The sequence below is a fragment of the Somniosus microcephalus genome, chromosome 5 (assembly GCF_052327205.1).
Source record: "Somniosus microcephalus isolate GS21.2 chromosome 5, FLI_Smic_1.0, whole genome shotgun sequence".
Classification (NCBI taxonomy): Eukaryota; Metazoa; Chordata; class Chondrichthyes; order Squaliformes; family Somniosidae; genus Somniosus; species Somniosus microcephalus.
The window spans coordinates 258004245-258022198 of NC_140991.1; the positions used below are offsets into that span (position 1 = coordinate 258004245).

General features: G+C 51.1%; 1 protein-coding gene across 1 annotated transcript in view; it reads left to right on the top strand.

Annotated features, from left to right (window-relative positions):
• Positions 1-279: 279 nt before the first annotated feature.
• LOC147117670 (uncharacterized) overlaps positions 280-17954 on the top strand; it is a 33860-nt gene continuing 16185 nt past the window's right edge. Inside the window, exon 1 of the mRNA XM_085987150.1 lies at positions 280-429. Within this exon, the coding sequence (XP_085843276.1) occupies positions 355-429 (75 nt within the window). The 5' untranslated portion in view covers positions 280-354. The remainder of the gene's footprint in view (positions 430-17954) is intronic.

Sequence of the window (17954 nt, forward strand, 5' to 3'; positions counted from 1 at the left end):
CTTTTTCTTCCAAGTGGTTCCAGTCTGCGGAATAAGAAATGTAACAGTGGCAGAATAAAAATTAAGAACAAGCAGCTGATTTATCTGAAAGGCTGAGTTGAAAAGATGAAATGGGAAGTAGCCCAACTGCCGTGGTATGTTCTTGTAGACTGTCGGCTAAGAATATCACCATCACAGGATTCCGTCAGTGGGACTGACATTTCTCATAGGCAAAAATATATAAAAGAGGAAGAAAATTCAGCCTTTGAAAGTAACATATGAATCAGTAATGAGAGCAGAGGCTAGTCTGTGTGAGTCAGGCACTGAGGGGGCAAGTCGTGAGTCAGAGAATGCATCGTGCAGCTGCTGGAGGTCATGGCAGCTTCAAGGATAATTGATCCTTTTAGGATCAAGCCAATGATATGCAGAAGACGGAGCAATAGATCCAAAGTGAGTATGTTGATAAGAAGCCTATTAAACATTAAAACGTTTCTTGAAGGGTGCATAGGACAGTACTGTTCTTGTCAGTAAAATTGAGGACCAAATAGTAATTGATAAAAACAACGTATTTTTGGCAACAAATTAAGACTCAACGGGACAGATTTTGATTTTGTGCGACATTGACTTCAATGGAAATAAAAATCAGGAGAGATGTAAAACAGACAACCAATTCGCCATCACCCGTTTTACATTACCGCACAAAGTCAAAATCGACACCAATTTCTTCTGAAGACCATAGTGCTAATTTTTTGAGTCTCCATTCTCTGTGTGGAGCCTGGCGATACAGGAGCACAGGTTGCAGAATTTGCTTTGTAGTGTTACATCCCTATCTCTGACCCCTTTGCTTGGAGCGGAGGCTCAAAATGTTCCCTTACACCTAAAATAAGATGAAAATTCAAAAATAAACAAGCCTGAAACTAAAATATATATATATATATTTCTAAGACTAGACCGTCGGTCAGTAATCCCCAACTTTTAGAAAAGTGGTGAACATTCAACCTGAAGAACAAAGTCTCAGCTGTTACTCAGCATTATTAAGCTGTTGATTATTTCTCAGCATTTTTGTGAAAAATATGAGAAACAGGATTGTTAAAACATTTTTTGGAGCCTAAATTTTGAAATAAATATCTTGAAGAGACTGACCCTCTGAGTCAGAATGTTGTGGGTTCAAGTCCCACTCCAGAGACTTGAGCGTAAAATCTAGGCTGACACTTCAATACCATACTGAGGGCTACTACACAGTCAGAGGTGCCATCTTTTAGATGAGATGTTAAATTGAGGCCCCATATGCCCTTTCAAGTGGATGTAAAAGATCCCATGGCACTATTTTGAAGAAGAGCAGAGGAGTTCGCCTGAGTGTCCTGGATGATATTTATCCCTCAACCAACATCACTAAAAACAGATTATCTGGTCATTATCTCATTGTTGTTTGCGGGACCTTGCTGTGCACAAAATTGCCTGTCATTTTTCCTACATTACAACAGTGAGTACATTTTAAAAGTATTTAATTGGCTGTAATGCCTTTTAGGACATCCTGAGGTCATGAAACGCGCTATAGAAATGCAAGTCTTTTATTTTCTTTTTGAAGTGAAAATATCAAAATCAAAATTGAAGGAGCCAATCTTGTGATTTGGCAGAGAGCTTCGTGTGCCTGGAGCATGTACTGGGAAGTTGGGCAGGAGGGCCAATGCACTCGATGGGCAGCCAACTACTTTGGGTGGAAAATTGAAGGGGCACAATGAGGTCATGCTAGCTTTGGCTTGGATTCCTGATACGAGCTTGTGTCATGCAAAGCTCTGTGCGGGGACTGCAAAATCATAACATTTACCCTTAAATATTTGACTAAATTTTTTTTCCAAGTAAAACAAAAACACATTTGGGATCAATGGATGAGACTAAAATTAGGACTGGGAGGCCGATTTTATGAATTTACTACTGGTGGAGAACCTTAATTACTGACCAAGCATGTCAGGAAATGGGTACAATGACCCTCTACACCCTATTGCCTGATCTGTGTCCTGTTTGAGTGAGTCTGCACCCTGGTAGTGCCAGCTCATAAAATTTACCTCAGATTAAACTAAAACATGGGCCGGGGCGGGGGGGGGGGGTTCATTTTAACCTAATCCAGTGGGAAACCTACAAAGATGGAAGGTAGCACAATGAAATTGAAACTACAATTGGGTAGGGTGCAAAACAAATGGCTGATCCGACCTCGTCAGTTTCCCATCGGATGGGTTAGATTAAAATGACCCCCATGGATTTAGCACAAGAGCAACAGAGGACATTGGTAGCCCCTGGCTATGGTAGGCCATCAAATAATATGTCAGTGAAACTAGTCATGGTACAAGGTAATGCAGAATCAACAATCTAAAACATGTTACGAAAATGAAAACAGTACATCTATAAATTATTTAAAATCTTGCATTGATCATACACTTCTTGTCTACAAATCTTATTTCCCATTGTCTTCGCTGTAGGTCCAATTTTCTGTCCGCATTTACCATTATAGATTGCTTTGTCAACATTTCCCATTCAATTTTGCCATGTCAACTGTCACAATGTAGTGCAGGCTCTGCCCACTAGGTGGCTTGGTGGAGTGAGTCTCTGAAATTTCTCTCCCAATTCTGTTGCAATTTTGTATCCAAAAATGTTATATTCATCAACTTATTGTGGGCAATGCCACGGGCAATGTACTAGTGATAAGAGAAGACCATCAATACTTGAGGTACTGATAGGCCTACCCTACCCCATCCCCTCATTAATCCTAGTAAGGAAAAAGTCTGGTATAATGTTCTGGAAACATGTTCCCTGTCTGTTCACATTGTGGGAAATTATGTGTATAATGGTTTAAAATAACTGTGCTAATTAACAAGAAATAATAAATCAAGCAGTTTTTATTTTCTTCTATATTATGCTTACTTATGATACTTAGGAAATATCTTGGAATATCTTGGAAATGCTCTCTGTGCTCAACGTGCTTGAGGTACATAAGATGAGGAGGAATTTCCTCTCTCTTGAGGGTCGTGAATCGTTGGAATTCTCTCCCCAAGAGAGCTGTGGAGGCAGAGTCATTGAATATATTCAAGGTGGAGATAGACAGATATTTGAGCTACAGGGGAGTCAAGGGTTATGGGGAGCGGGCGGGAAAGTGAAGTTCAGGCCAAGATCAGATCAGTCATGATCTTATTGAATGGCGGAGCAGGCTTGAGGGGCCAAATGGCCTACTCCTGCTACTATTTCTTATGTTCTTATGTTCTTAAATGAATTATGATCACCTGTCTCCTGGAACATTCTTAATAGGAAAAACATCAGTTCTCGAGCTGTCCAAATGAACTAGACTTTGTTATGTCTCACAGACTCTTCCCCATCTAAACTGTTGGAATCTGTGTTAGGTGATACCATATAACATTGAATCAGAAGATAGAATGAACCAGACCCAAGCCCTTAAAGATGAAGACCTGGGGCTCGATTTTGCCAGGCTTGAGGAGACGGGATTGGAGACGTGTGAGGTGTTAAAATCGCAAAAAATGGTGAGCGACTCCGATTCTGTCTCCAGCCCGCCTCCAAGCAACTTTCCCAGAATTGGGGTTTCAGACCCCGTTTTCATCCTGCCTCCAGGAGGTGCGATAGGCCCTTAAGGCCCTTAACAACCAGTTAAGTGCCTCTATAATCCCATTTTGAGAGGCCTTTCTGATTTCAACACTTTTCCCTGCACGTCTCCTCTGGAACACGCCAGTTAATCCTGACGGCCTCACAAGTGGATCTAACAGCTGCAGCTCCACCATTAAAAAGGAGTTTTCACCAATGATCATTTGCAGGTGGCAGAACTTTGTTGTCTCAGGTCTGGGGAACTTTTAGCAGGCAAACTTATTGTTGTGGAAGTTTGGAGCCTGACACCCATCTCCAGTGTGACCTCCTGGGAAACCCCCCTCCCCACCTTGACTGAGCGCTTCCTCAACTGAGGCATATACCAGAAGCATGGGAACCATTTATTTCCTTTCCTCCTGGACATCAAATTTGGATGAAGACCAGCCGTGGCAGCAACAGAACCATGAACAACAGGAGCACCAACAGCAGCAGCAACAACAGGAGCGCCAAGCTGCTGCTCACCCACCTGAAGCTGCACAGGCTAGAAGGTGCCAGCGCCCGACCACATTGCTGCCCGGGATGCAAGGGACGCATTCATGTTGGCCAGATTTGCTTAGCCTGCACAATGAAACACTTTTGCCTCGCACCTTCTTACCAGAGCATCAACAATGGCCAAGAATCTGCGGATTCCTATCATTCTGACCACCATACTGACAATTGCAAGTCGCCCTAAGCCCTCAATGTGGAAGTCCCATTAGCGAAATGACACAGGCCACAACTTCAACAGTTTGCCATCAGAATTTTTTATCACAACAAGCAACTGATGGCTTTTCAAAAATAAACACAACATAACACCCAAGTGACTACACTTGTGACTACTTGTGCATTATCTACCTCTTACGTGTGCTTCTACGTGGTGCTTCCCCTGTGGCTTCAGCAGATGTGAAGGCCCCTTGCTCACTTTCTTGCTGCTCCTGTCTCGACACCTTTGGTGGCCATCCTCTGGGGTTGCGAACCTGTGAGGGCTCCTCAACAGTCTGCTGCTCCTGTGGCTGTGCAGGGGATGAGACGCCCATCTCAGGTGAGGACTCTGGTGGGGCTCTGACCGAGGGCTTTGCAGTGGCATGGTCATGTGAGTGCTTGGAGAGGAGCCCCCACTTCCTTGTTGTCTGCCACCAACATCCCTCTCATGGGTCAGCCCCAATTCAGAGCTAGCAAGTGGCTTGACAGCACCTTGCTGCACTACAGGGGGGCCATGAGGACCCGTTTCTGCACTGGAAGTCCTACTCCAGAGCACTTCCATGAAGGTCTGGTTTCTATGCTCAGTAGCTGACCATCGCTCCTCAAGACACGCCAGTCTATTCTGAACAATGACCATGTTTTCAACTCTCTGGCGACTTAGCTCCTCCATGGCCGTAGCTATCCTCTCCTCTACCGTAGCCATCCTTTTCATGGAGATTGCCATCCTTTCCGTGGTGAAGCGTGTTATAAATCTCATCATCATCAAGAAACTACTCATGAAATAACGCTGGACGGCCAGCTGGTGGCGCCGTCCAAGGAGTATAAATACTCGGGCGTGGGCCCAGCTTGCCAGGGACATTTTGTAAGACAAGGAACTTGTGAAGTACAACTAGACCTCCATGGTCTGAAACAAGTTGATTAAAGCCTTGCTTTATGCTCAAAACCAAGTGCGTAGTGAGTTTTATTTCGTCAATTTAATCAACTTGATATCGACTCCACGCTTTGGGTGATTTCGGGAACAGCCAGCTACGACTCGAACCATAGAAGGGAACTCAGACAAGTAATCGATCCATCATGGAGAAACTACTCAGACCCGCCCGTCTCGACCTGGACCCGAATTCACTTACAGTTGCTAAGGTATGGAAACACTGGTATCGTACTTTCAGCAACTTCCTCAGGGTGTGTGGTGAGAATGTTCCTGAAAAATTAGAGATACTTGCTAATTATTTATCCCCTCATGTGTTTGATTATATCGAAGACTGTGTAGACTATGACGCCGCTATCCAAATACTACAGCAGCTATATGTCAAGTCCCCAAATGAAATTTTTGCTCGGCATCTACTGGCCACAACTCGACAACAACCTGGGGAATCACTTTACGAATTCCTTCAGAAATTTTGCAGGCTCAGCAAGGATTGTAATCTTAAAGCTGTTACAGCTGAGCAGTACCAGGAGTTAATTCGTGATTCCTTTATTAATGGGATTGCGTCTTCCTTCATACGTCAGCGTCTGCTGGAGAATAAAACCCTCAAGTTACAGGCTGCCTATGACCAGGCATGTTCTCTGGACTTAGCAAAGAGGAATGCAGATACCTATCTTTCACCCCATGCACGGGCTGCTGCTATCACTTTTAGTGACTCTTTCGATAGGCCTCGGGCGGAAGCCCTCATGGATGACGACTCCAACCTGGCTGATGACAACCCTATCCTAGAAACATACACTGATGACGACCCCGCCCTAGCGGCATCTTGGCAATCTGGAAGGAAGTGTTTCTTCTGTGGAGGTGCGTTCCATTATAGGAAATTTTGTCCTGCTCGTAACGCAACCTGCAATCATTGCAGCAAGAAAGGTCACTTTTCTAAGGTATGCCAGTCAAGAGCCGCTGCTAGTAAGAAAGGCCACTTTTCTAAGGTATACCGGTCGAGAGCTCCTGTTAGTTTTGCAGCTACTATCTATAAAACTGCTCCTCCCCCAAGGGCCACTACTAAGGTTACAGCTGCAATCTATAAAACTGCTCCTCCCCCAAGAACCACTATTAAGCTGTCAAGGGTAAAACTGCCCCTCCTCCCATCACAGCTGTTTTTCCCCAAAGTCTGTCCCATGCAGCCACAAAGGTTTCGGTAAATGGACACATTTTGAGTGCACTAATCGACTCATGCAGCTCTGATAGCTTCATTAGTGAGCGGGCTGTCAGTAAGTTAAAACTGCGTATTTACCCCTCGGACAGGGAAATTGCAATGGCTCTGACGACACTGACCACCAATTCTTCCGGCTTTTGTCTTGTCGACCTTATTCTCAATGGCCGCACTTATTTCTCCACCTGGCTCAGGGTGCTCATGAACCTATGCAGTGATGTGCTCCTGGGACAGGATTTCCAGAAACAACACAAAAGACTCACTTTCGAGTTTGGAGGGTCAAAGCCGGAGCTTACTATTTCCAAAGTACCGTTTTGTGCGCTTTCGGCGGCTTCGTTCGACGAGCCCTCCTTGTTTGCCAATCTTTCCCCCAGATGTAAGCCCATAGTCACAATATCACGATGTTTCAGCCAAGATGATCGATCCTTTATCAAGGCAGAAATCTCTCGCCTTCTAGCTGACGGTATCATTGAGCCATGTTCATCTTCCTGGCGGGCTCAAGTCGTTGTTGTCAAAAATCCCCTGAAGCAACACAAGAAACGTCTTTGCATCGATTAGTCGCAAACTATTAACCAGTATACCGTCCTGGATGCTTACCCACTACCACGCATCGATGACATGGTCAATAACCTTGCTAACTACAAGGTATTTTCAACCTTTGATTTAAAGAGCGCATATCATCAAGTACCTTTAAAGGACTCTGACAAAAAGTATACGGCCTTTGAGGCCGATGGTCGGCTTTACCAGTTTTGTCGCCTTCCATTTGGGGTCACCAATGGGGTGGCCGTCTTTCAATGGGCAATGGATAGCCTAGTCAAACAGGAGAACTTAACGGACACTTTTCCATATCTGGATAATATCACCATTGCTGGTCATGACCAGAAGGAGCATGATGCCAACCTCCAGAAATTTTTTGATGTTCTCTGTCATCGCAACTTAACCTTAAATGAGTCCAAATCTGTGAAATCAGTACCATCAGTCAACATCCTTAGCTACTGGGTGGGCAACGGTGTCATCAAACCGGATCCGGAGCGACTTCGTCCGCTTCAGGAGCTCCCTCCCCCTACAAATCTTGGCTCTCTTCATTGGGCACTCGGCATGTTCATCTATTATGCGAAATGGATACCCCACTTCTCCGACAAGAGCCAGCCCCTGCTTCACGCGAAGTCATTTCCATTGGAGGCAACGGCTATTTCAGCTTTCAACCTCCTCAAGCGACAACTGGAAAAAGCCACGCTTTGTTCCATTGATGAAAATCTTCCTTTCGTGGTCGAGTGCGATGCATCGGATGTGGCGATCTCTGCTAGCTTGAATCAAGGTGGTCGACCCGTTGCATTTCTGTCCAGAACTTTGCAGGGTAGCGAGCTCCATTATCCTCCTGTCGAGAAGGAGGCTATGGCCATCATCGAAGCTGTACGTAAATGGAGTCATTTTCTCGCTCGTCGCCATTTCACACTTATAACCGATCAGCGCTCCGTGGCCTTTATGCTGGATAACCGGAAACTCACTAAGATCAAGAATAACAAAATACAACTCTGGAGGATGGAATTGGCCGCCTTTGGATACACCATACATTATCGGCTCGGCAAAGAGAATGTGGCCCCGGATACCCTCACGCGTGCATTCTGCTCTTCTATGTCAACTTCGAATCTTGCGGATCTTCATACTGACTTATGCCATCCTGGCGTTACCCGTATGTTGCACTTTGTGCGATCTAAAAATCTCCCATTTTCTACGGAAGATGTGAAAAGAACGTGCTCCTCCTGTAGATTTTGTGCGGAATTAAAACTGCAATTCTTCCATCCATCGGATGGCTCGCTCATACACGCTATGCAGCAACTCAGCATTGACTTTAAAGGGCCATTGCCTTCCTCAACGCGAAACACCTACTTACTGACTATGGTGGATGAATATTTACGCTTTCCCTTTGCTTTCCCCTGTCCCAATATGCTTACTTCCACAGTGATCAAATGCCTTGATAAAGTCTTTTCCCTTTGCGGTACGGCCAATTTCATCCACTCTGATCGGGGTCCCTCCTTCATGTCAAGTGAACTCAAAAGTTATCTCTCCCAACGGGGAATCGCCACAAGTAAAACAACACTGTACTATCCCATCGGTAATGGACAGGTTGAGAGATATAACACTATCATTTGGAACGCTGTTCATCTTGTGCTGAGGTCACGCAACCTACCAGTCCAGCAGTGGGAAACTATGCTCCCTGACGTGTTGCATTCCATCAGGTCTCTCCTTTCTACATCTACCAATGTCACACCTCACGAGGGATTCTTCAGCTTCCAGCGTTGCTCCACCCATGGGATGTCTCTACCATCATGGTTGGCAGCTCCCGGCCCCGTGCTGCTCCGAAGATTCGTCTGATCGTCTAAAAACGATCCTCTCGTCGACGAGGTAGAACTCACTGATGTCAATCCCACGTATGCGCACGTGCGGTACCCTGATGGCCGGGAGTTCACCGTTTCGCTCCGGGACCTGGCTCCCTGTCCAGCTGGTTCCACGGACCCAACTGATAGAGAGACCCATGGGGATGGTGCCGACACTCTGCGCTCCCCCGAAGATGATGCCCTACCTGGGACATCGAGAGATCTGCCAGCTGCCCCACCGGATCCACTTGGGGAGCCAAGCACTCCCCATGGGATGGCCACCCGAGGCCAGGACGCCGGTCAATCCCCGGCTATCAAACAGGATGAAGCCAGTTCTGCGCCTGTGGAGTCCCGCACCCGGAGTCACGATCTCCCCAGCCTCCCTCGGGTTGATCAGAGCAACACGGGCCCTGTCGATCCACCAGTACAGATCAAGCAGCCCAGGGACCAAGACACGGTCCGGGGAGACGTGCCTTCTAGCCATAAACAAAAATCTAAAAGACTGCGGCTATTCGTGATCCGCCTAATCCGTTAAGAGGAAGTCGTCAGACTTCCAAATCTTTTAGGCAGGTAGAATGTTATAAATCTCATCATCATCAAGAAACTACTCATGAAATAACGCTGGACGGCCAGCTGGTGGCGCCGTCCAAGGAATATAAATACTCGGGCGTGGGCCCAGCTTACCAGGGACATTTTGTAAGACAAGGAACTAGTGAAGTACAACCTCCATGTTCTGAAACAAGTTGATTAAAGCCTTGCTTTATGCTCAAACCAAGTGTGTAGTGAGTTTTATTATGTCACTGCGTTCATGCGCCAATGCCACCACAAAGGCTCTGCTCATGTTCGCAATGGACTCCTCCATTCGCTCCACACTCGCAGCGACCCTGGAGACAAAACCTGCCAGAGACTCCTGCACCTGTTCCTGGATTTCCAGCACCGCTCTCCTTCTGGATGGACCCGGAGGCACAGGGTCGACATGCAGCTGAGCCGAGCTGGGAGAGTCCTGCGCCCTCCGATGAGGACTCTCCACTGCTGTCTCTGTCTTTACCATCTGCTGATGCTGCCTTGTGAGCTATGATACACCAGGTGACAACACTACTCTATCTCGCGAAGGTCTCACCGAGGTGTGAGTGTCTGCGCTGGTGCTGGCTGCGCTGAATTCTGCTGACGCTATGCCCTCAGAGGTTGCAGCTTCCTCTGAGGAGTCTTGAAACTCAGGATGTTCCTCCTGGACAGTGGGGATGGGGGCTGTCAATGGTCCTGTGGGGGAGTAAAGGAACGAGTTAGAGATGTGAGGTAAAGGTTGCATGCACATTGAATTGTGCAGACGATCATAAGTCAATCTGTTAGAGCATCAGAGTCATTATCAGTCACTCATGCAATGTCAATGAGAGAGATGCCAAACTATTCTGTCACCAGCTTGCTGTGATGCGCCTGCCTGTCCATCTCCCACTTGCGAATCTTCCTCGACGCCAGCGATTTCCAGGGCCGCCTCCTCCGAGGTGTTGAGCTGGGCTACTGAGGGTGGCCCTCCTCCTGTCCTCGCTCTTTCCCTCTTATTATGGGCTCTCTTTTACTGCAATGAGGGACACAAGTGGAGTTTGAGTGAGAATGAAGGAGTGAGTGTTGAGAATCCATAGCATAGATGCTTAGAAGTAGACAAAGGGATCACCCTGTGTGTTGTAAGTTGTTGTCATTGCATCACAGTGATAGAGAATGTGAGGGCTGCATGGTAGAATATTAAAGTGAATGTGACCATAGAGAGAGCGGGAATGGGTAAGGGTGCAGGGATGTCAGTGTCAAGTGGGATGTGGAGGAAGAGGCTGGCAAAGCAGAGTGCTGGTGAGGAGAGGCGATGGGGATCAGATTGAGGGTGATGGGAAAGTCATACCCACTTTTCCTGTGCGGAGAAAGTCATGAAACCTCTTCCTGCACTGCAGCCAGGTTCTGCGGCACATAGAGATTGAGTTGACCTCCTGGGCCACTTGCATCCACACAGCTTTAGTCTGCTGGGGAGGCTTTTTCCTCCTTGGGGAAGGGAAGAGCACCTCCTTATTTGATCTTGCTCCCTCCACCAGAGCTTGGAGGGAGACTTCATCGACCCTTGGAGCACACTTTGGCCTACTGCTGGATATAGTTGCTGAATGAAGCGATCACAACAATGGGCATAAAGTTTAAAGTCTCCAGAAGAAGCAAAGCTGTTGCAGGCCTTAAATCCAGCAGCATTGATGATGTCATCGGCGGCGACTTTCTGTATGAAAAGATTCATTGGGTCAGGGGTTTCCACACGCTGGAAATCAAGTGCCCAATTAGGGCAAAATCGCACTTTTTTCCCACTTCACATCGGAGTCGGGGTCCTGACACGAAAACTACCTGATACGCTCCAGCCCGCCCCCAATGGAAAAATCGAGCCCCTGTGGTTCACTCTAAAGGGCTTTTAGTCAGGCGATGATTGATACCTTTGGCAAGATGTACCACAAAGCTATCTCTGGATGTCTCATACAAGTCAGGGAGTCTAGTGAAGGGGATACCACAACACATTAGCCATGATGGATCAATGCTGACTCTTCTTCACTCCTTTCCCATACATATAACGCACAAGGTAAAAACATTGGACTTACGCTTTAAAGCTATTTGATATCTGGGGACAGTGTAGTCTGATTTCACTCACAGGCACAGTTGTATGATGGCAGGGGTGGAAATGACTTGTCCTTGCTCTGCTGCTGCAATGGAACAGGACTCCTGAAGTTCTGATGAAAGGTCATCGACCTGAAACATTAATGGGCTGGATTTTCCAAGCCCCGAGGAGGTGGGCATGGAGGCGGGACAGCCGGTAAATTCGGAGAAAGTGGGGGCGGATGGCAAACCCGCCCCCATCCCGCCTCCGTACCCTTTTGCCAGGTTGCTTCGGGTCCCGTCTCCTGGAGGCGGGAAAGGCATTTCATTCTTTTAACTGCCTGTTAACAGAAAAAAGGATTAGTGCCATTTTACCTTTTCAAGTTCAGGCTTCCCGACCTTGGAGAACCCCAACGGGTTGGAGGAGACGTGGAGGAGACCTGCGGCGGTCGGAGGTACCTGGAAGTAAGGTGTAGAGGTGAGTGATGGGTGCAAGTGTGGAGTGGTAAGTATGCAAGGTGAGTGATAAGTTTTAAAAAGTGTTCACTTAACTTGTTTTCTTCCTACAACCTTCAGCCGTGCTGGATCGGGAGAGTCGACATCCTCCTTGTCAATTTCACAGACTGGCTGTTGGAACCTCCGAACCAACAGTCATGTGAAATCAACAAAGTTGAAAGGTTTGATGAGTCCTGAACACAAGGGCCTAGAAATTCACTTCGGGCCCGCCAGCTGGCGTGCGCCCAAAAGTTAGCGCTGAGCGCGGAGCCAGTTGCGCCCGTCAGATATTCAGTTTTTGCGCCCCAAGTCGGAACCGGGCACTATTCCAGGGTGTGCCCGCCCCCGCTTGGGGCGCTGAAACTGAATTTCAGCGCTCTAGGCGCCGCTGCACCACCCGCTGCGGAGCGGCAGGCTGTGGTACTGCAGGCCTCCTCCTTCTCTTAAGGGGGAGGTGCCTGCAACGGGGAGATCGCCGCTGGATAGTGCCGGCAAATGAGCCCGGCACCACGGAGAAGTGCCGGGTTCGCGGAAAGCAGCCGGCAATGCCGCGGGGGGGGGGTGGAGGAGGCCGGGGAAGGAGGTGCGGGCAGGCGGCCGCCGAAAAAGCGGCTGGCCGCACCTCCACCTTAAAGCACCCCACTAAGGCTACAGTGCGGCCCCGTTTTCTGATCGCTGTTTGCGGCCGCTGCGGAAGAGGCGGCCGCAACTAAATATGGCGGTCGGGCCGGTAGCGGGGCGGTAGCGGGGCACTGCGCACACCGATGATGTCATCGGTGGCGGCGCAGCGCTACTGGCTAACGCCGCCATTACCGTAGCGCTGAATATCGGCGAAAGCTCAGCAAGTGGCGCAAAAGCCCTCTTTGGGTGAAAACTGGGCGCAAAGCCTACTGAATTTCTAGCCCAAGGTCTCATCAAACTACAGAGAATGTCAGTGTTTGACAGCTTCACAGAGCTGTCAAATGCTGACATTTCTTCTTTCAAGAAGACTTGACAAATAGCACGTCTGACATTGACGTGCTCTGTCAGTGACTTTCTCCCTAATTGGCCTGCTGAGCCTGCAGGGTGGGCTTAACAAGCTCAATCAGGGGAAAATCCCTCTGAATGGTCATGCGAGGATGGAGGCGGGACATTGACACGACAAGCAGCAGTCCCGCCTGTTAGATCCGTGATTCTGAGAGTATGATGTTTTTCAATAACCACACGGATGCTGTAACTTAACAATCAACAGGTATTTACTGGAGTAGGGTAGTCTCAAGACTGGGGTACAGAGGCATGCTCAAGGCCTATATACAGGTGTGGTCACTGCCGGTACTACAGAATACAGGAGCTGTAAAAGTAGTTCTCTCTTAAAGGTACATACAATACAATTCCTCCCCTTTTAGATTAGTAGTACCTGTTGAGATACCGTGGCAAACGTGGGAGTCGAGACCAGAGTTGATGGAACACAACTGCTTTAATTTACATCATGGCAAAACAAGTGCTTAAAAAGCCTGCGCAACCACTTAAATACTCCCCAGACAGGAAGTGCTCCCAGCAGCCTGTCCCTGTGGGAAACAAGCTGACGGAGGAAAGGGACCACGGCTGGGGGCGGCTGCTGCCGGCAGTGCACCTGCGTAAACTGTCCGTGCCGCCGTGAGCGGAATATGTCCAATGGTGGCATGTCGCCACAGAGCTCCCCCCAGAATTCACTTAGGAGGAGTGGACGAGTCGTGACAGTGGTCTAATGGTTCTGCTGGAGCGGCTCTGAGTGGCCGCCGGTCTAGTTGGTGGGGCCGGGCGGTTCGCCGCCGGCTGTGCTAGCTTGCTGGCGGGACGGCCTCTAGTTGGAGGTCGGGCCACGGGGACCTGTTCCCCTGGATCTGTGTGTGCTGGTTTGAGTCGGTCGATGGAGACCGTTTCGACCCTGTCGCCGAGTCACAGCTTGAAGACCTTGTCCCCGGTTTGTAGTACCTCGTACGATCCGTCGTATGGGGCTCGCAGGGGTCCGCAGTGTGCGTCATGTCGCACGAAGACGAAGTGTGCCTGCTGTAAGTTTGGCGGAACGTAAGGTGCGAGTTCGCCGTGTCGGTTGACCGGAAGTGGGGCGAACTGTTGCGCGGAAGAGAAAGAGTTGAGCCGCTGCTGTTCGGCCGACCAAGGCGTGGTAGCCTCCGGAAGGAATTCGCCTGGTACGCGCAGCGGTTGTCCGTAGACTAACTCCGCTGCTGAGGACTGGAGGTCTTCCTTGACCGCAGTGCGTAGGCCTAGTAGCACCCACGGTAGGCGGTCAGTCCAAGTACTGCCCTGCAGGCTGGCGCGGAGTGAGGCCTTGAGTGACCTGTGGAAGCGTTCACACAGCCCATTGGCCTGCAGGTGGTACGCCGTGGTTCGGTGGAGCGTCACCCCGAGGTTGCGTGCTGTGGCCGTCCAGAGTTCGGAGGTGGACTGGGCGCCTCTGTTGGAGGTTATGTCGGCTGGTACGCCGAACCTCGCGACCCAGGTGTTAACGAATGCCCTGGCGATGTCGGCTGTGGTGGTGGAGGTCAGCGGTACTGCCTCAGGCCAGCGTGTGTAGCGGTCGACCATCGTGAGTAGATAGGTTTGGCCTTGCGATGGCGGCAGAGGACCGACGATATCGACGTGTACGTGGTCGAAGCAGCGGCTGGGTACCTCGAAGCCTCCCAGGGGTGCTTTTGTGTGCAGCTGCACCTTAGCCCATTGGCAGGTGAGGCAGGAGTTGGCCCAAGTCCGAACATCTTTGCTGAGGCCGCACCAGACGAAGCGCTGGGAGAGGAGTTTAACGGATGCGCGGGAACCCGGATGGGAGAGCCTGTGGAGTGCGTCGAAGATGTGGCGGCACCAGGTTGCAGGGACGACCGGCCTGGGTTGGCTGAGTGAGACGTCGCAAGTGACTGCCGTGGCTTCGGGCCCGTGCGCGACCTTGGCTAGGCGTAGCCCTGGCAGGCTGGTAGCCGCCGAGAGGAGGTCTGGGTCCGTGAGCTGGGCTGCTGCTAGTTGCGCGTAGTCGACCGCTAGGTGATTCGCGCAGATGGCAGGACGGGAAAGGCAGTCGGCGACAACGTTGTCTCTACCGGAGACGTGCTGGATGTCCGTGGTAAATTCGGACATGGCCGCGAGCTGGCGTTGCTGCCTAGCGGACCAGGGGTCGGTGTTCTTGGCCATCGCGTATGTGAGCAGCTTGTGGTCCACGTACGCGGTAAAGGGGCGGCCCTCCAGGAGGAACCTGAAATGGCGGACCGACAGGTGGAGCGCAAGAAGCTCGCAGTCGAAAGTAGAGTATTTGACCTCCAGGGAGCGCAGTTGGCGGCTGTAGAAGGCAAGTGGCTGCCACATGCCATTGACCCACTGCTCGAACACGGCTCCGACCGCATGGTCGGAGGCGTCGGTGGTGAGCGCGACCCGGGCATCAGCCCTCGGGTGCGCGAGCAGGGTGGCGTCGGCGAGCGTGTTTTTGGTGGCGTCGAAGGCGGCTGACGTGTCAGCGGTCCAGGCTACGGCCATCTTGCCGGATTTACCTCGGAGGGAATCGTATAGGGGCTTCATGAAGGCTGCAGCTCTGGGGATGAACCTGTTGTAAAAGTTCACCATCCCGAGGAACTCCTGGAGGCCCTTGATGGTTTTAGGGCGGGGGAATTGCTGGACGGCCTGCACCTTGTTGGGCAGGGGGACGGCCCCAACAGGAGTGATGTGGTGGCCGAGAAAATCGATCTCGGCTAGGCCGAATTGGCACTTCGCCGGGCTGAGGATAAGCCCGTGTTGGGCTAAGCGCCCGAACAGGATGCGAAGGTGTTCGAGGTGTTCCTGTTTGGAGGAGCTGGCCACGAGAATGTCGTCTAGATAGACGAATAGAAAGTTCAGGTCCCGGAGGACTGAGTCCATAAGGCGCTGAAAAGCCTGGGCTGCATTCTTGAGGCCGAAGGGCATCCTCAGGAACTCGAACAGGCCGAATGGGGTGATGACGGCTGTTTTGGGGATGTCCGCGGGGTGTACGGGGACTTGGTGGTAACCGCGCACCAGGTCGACCTTGGAGAAGACGGTTCGTCCGGCCAATCGGGCCAAGAAGTCCTGGATGTGCGGCACCGGGTATCGGTCGGGGGTGGTGGCACCGTTGAGGCGGCGGTAGTCCCCGCAGGGGTGCCAGCCTCCGCCGGGTTTGGGGGCGATGTGGAGGGGCGAGGCCCAAGGGCTGCTGATGCCGAGTTGCTCCATGGTGGTGAACTCGGCCCGCGCGATTTCCAGCTTGGCCGGGTCGAGTCTGCGGGCGTGGGCAGCGACCGGGGGGCCGGTGGTGGGAATATAGTACTCCACACCGTGTTTGGCGGCTTTGGCCGAAAAGGTCGGGTTAGTGAGGGCGGGAAACTCGGCTAGTAGTGCCGAGTAGTCGTCCGTGGCTCTGGCGAGGCAGTAGGTTGTCAGGCCGGCCGAACGGGCCGGGGTGACTGCGCCAGGGATGGGGGCCATAGTGTTGATGTCGACGAGGCGGTGCCTCGGAATGTCGACAAGGAGGCCGTGGGCGCGTAGGAAGTCGGCGCCGGTGAGTGGGCAGAGGACCTTGGCTGTGAGGAACTCCCAGCGGTAGCGCCGGCCTGCGAGGTCGAGCATGACCATGTGGGTGCCGTATGTGCGGATGTCAGAGCCATTGGCTGCAGCCAGCGTAACACCCCGTGCACCGCGTTGGATTTCGAGGGCGGAGGCGGGGGTGATGCTGTGCTGGGCTCCTGTGTCGCACAGGAATCGGCGGTTGGTGCTGTCGTCGGTGACGTACAGTAGGGGCCCCTTTTGCCCCGCGGCCATCGTGGGGGCCGGTGCGGGGAGGGATTTGAAAGTGCAAGGTGGCGTGCAGCGTTGGGCCCTAATGCCAAAACGGGTGTGGTAGTAGCAGTGACCCGGAGTGGAAGGGCGGTCGGGCCTAGTGAGCCGGGGGGACCGCGTGGTCGTTGCCGTGAGGTCGGGCGCGACGTCGTGGACGGTCTGCGCGGAGAGCAGCCGGTCGGCCTTTTCGGCTATCTCATTCAGGTCCATGGAGCCAGACTCCACAATGAGCGGGCGGATGCTGGCGGGGAGCAGCCGAATGAAAAGCGTGCGAAAGAGGGCGCCGGGTTTTTTGTCGTCCGAGAGGGACAGCATGTGGGAAAGCAGGTCTGATGGTGAAGCGTCACCAAGGCTTGGGAGGTCGAGGAGTTGGCAGTTGCGCTGGTAGGAGGACGCCTGAAATTTTTTAAGGAGCGCAGCCTTCAGATGTTCGTATTTGCCTTCCTCTGGTGGATCCTGCAGCGCTGCCCAAACCTTAGGGACTGTGGCGCAGGTGAGAGAGGCGACGAGGTAGTCGTACTTCGTGGCGTCGACTGTAATGCTTCTCAGCCGGAATCTGGACTCGGCTTGAACGAACCAGGCCTCGGCCAGGTTCTCCCAAAAGTCCGGTAGTTTAACCGTGACTGCGTTTGTATCCGCCATGCTAGCTTAGGATTCGTCCTGAGCGTCGGGGTCACCAGTGTTGAGATACCGTGGCAAACGTGGGAGTCGAGACCAGAGTTGATGGGACACAACTGCTTTAATTTACATCATGGCAAAAAGAGAGCTTGAAAAGCCCGCGCAACCACTTAAATACTCCCCAGACAGGAAGTGCTCCCGGCAGCCTGTCCCTGCGGGAAACAAGCTGCCGGAGGAAAGGGCCCACGGCTGGGGGCGGCTGCTGCCGGCAGTGCGCCTGCGTAAACTGTCCGTGCCGCCGTGAGCGGATTATGTCCAATGGTGGCATGTCGCCACATACCCATCATATTCAAATAACAATTAACACTTTAACATGTACATTAAACAACAATAGTCCATTTATAGATTCAGTCTTTGGGGCGGCTTCCTGATCCTTTCGGGATAGCGCCTTTCCTGAGGTTCTTGTTCTTGGTGCGGAGGCGATTCTGGCCCCTTTTCATCGGTTAGTTCATCGGTTTCCACTGCTACTGGTTCTGAGGTAGATGCTATCGGTATGTCGGGTTCATCCCCAGGTACTCGAGACATGGGG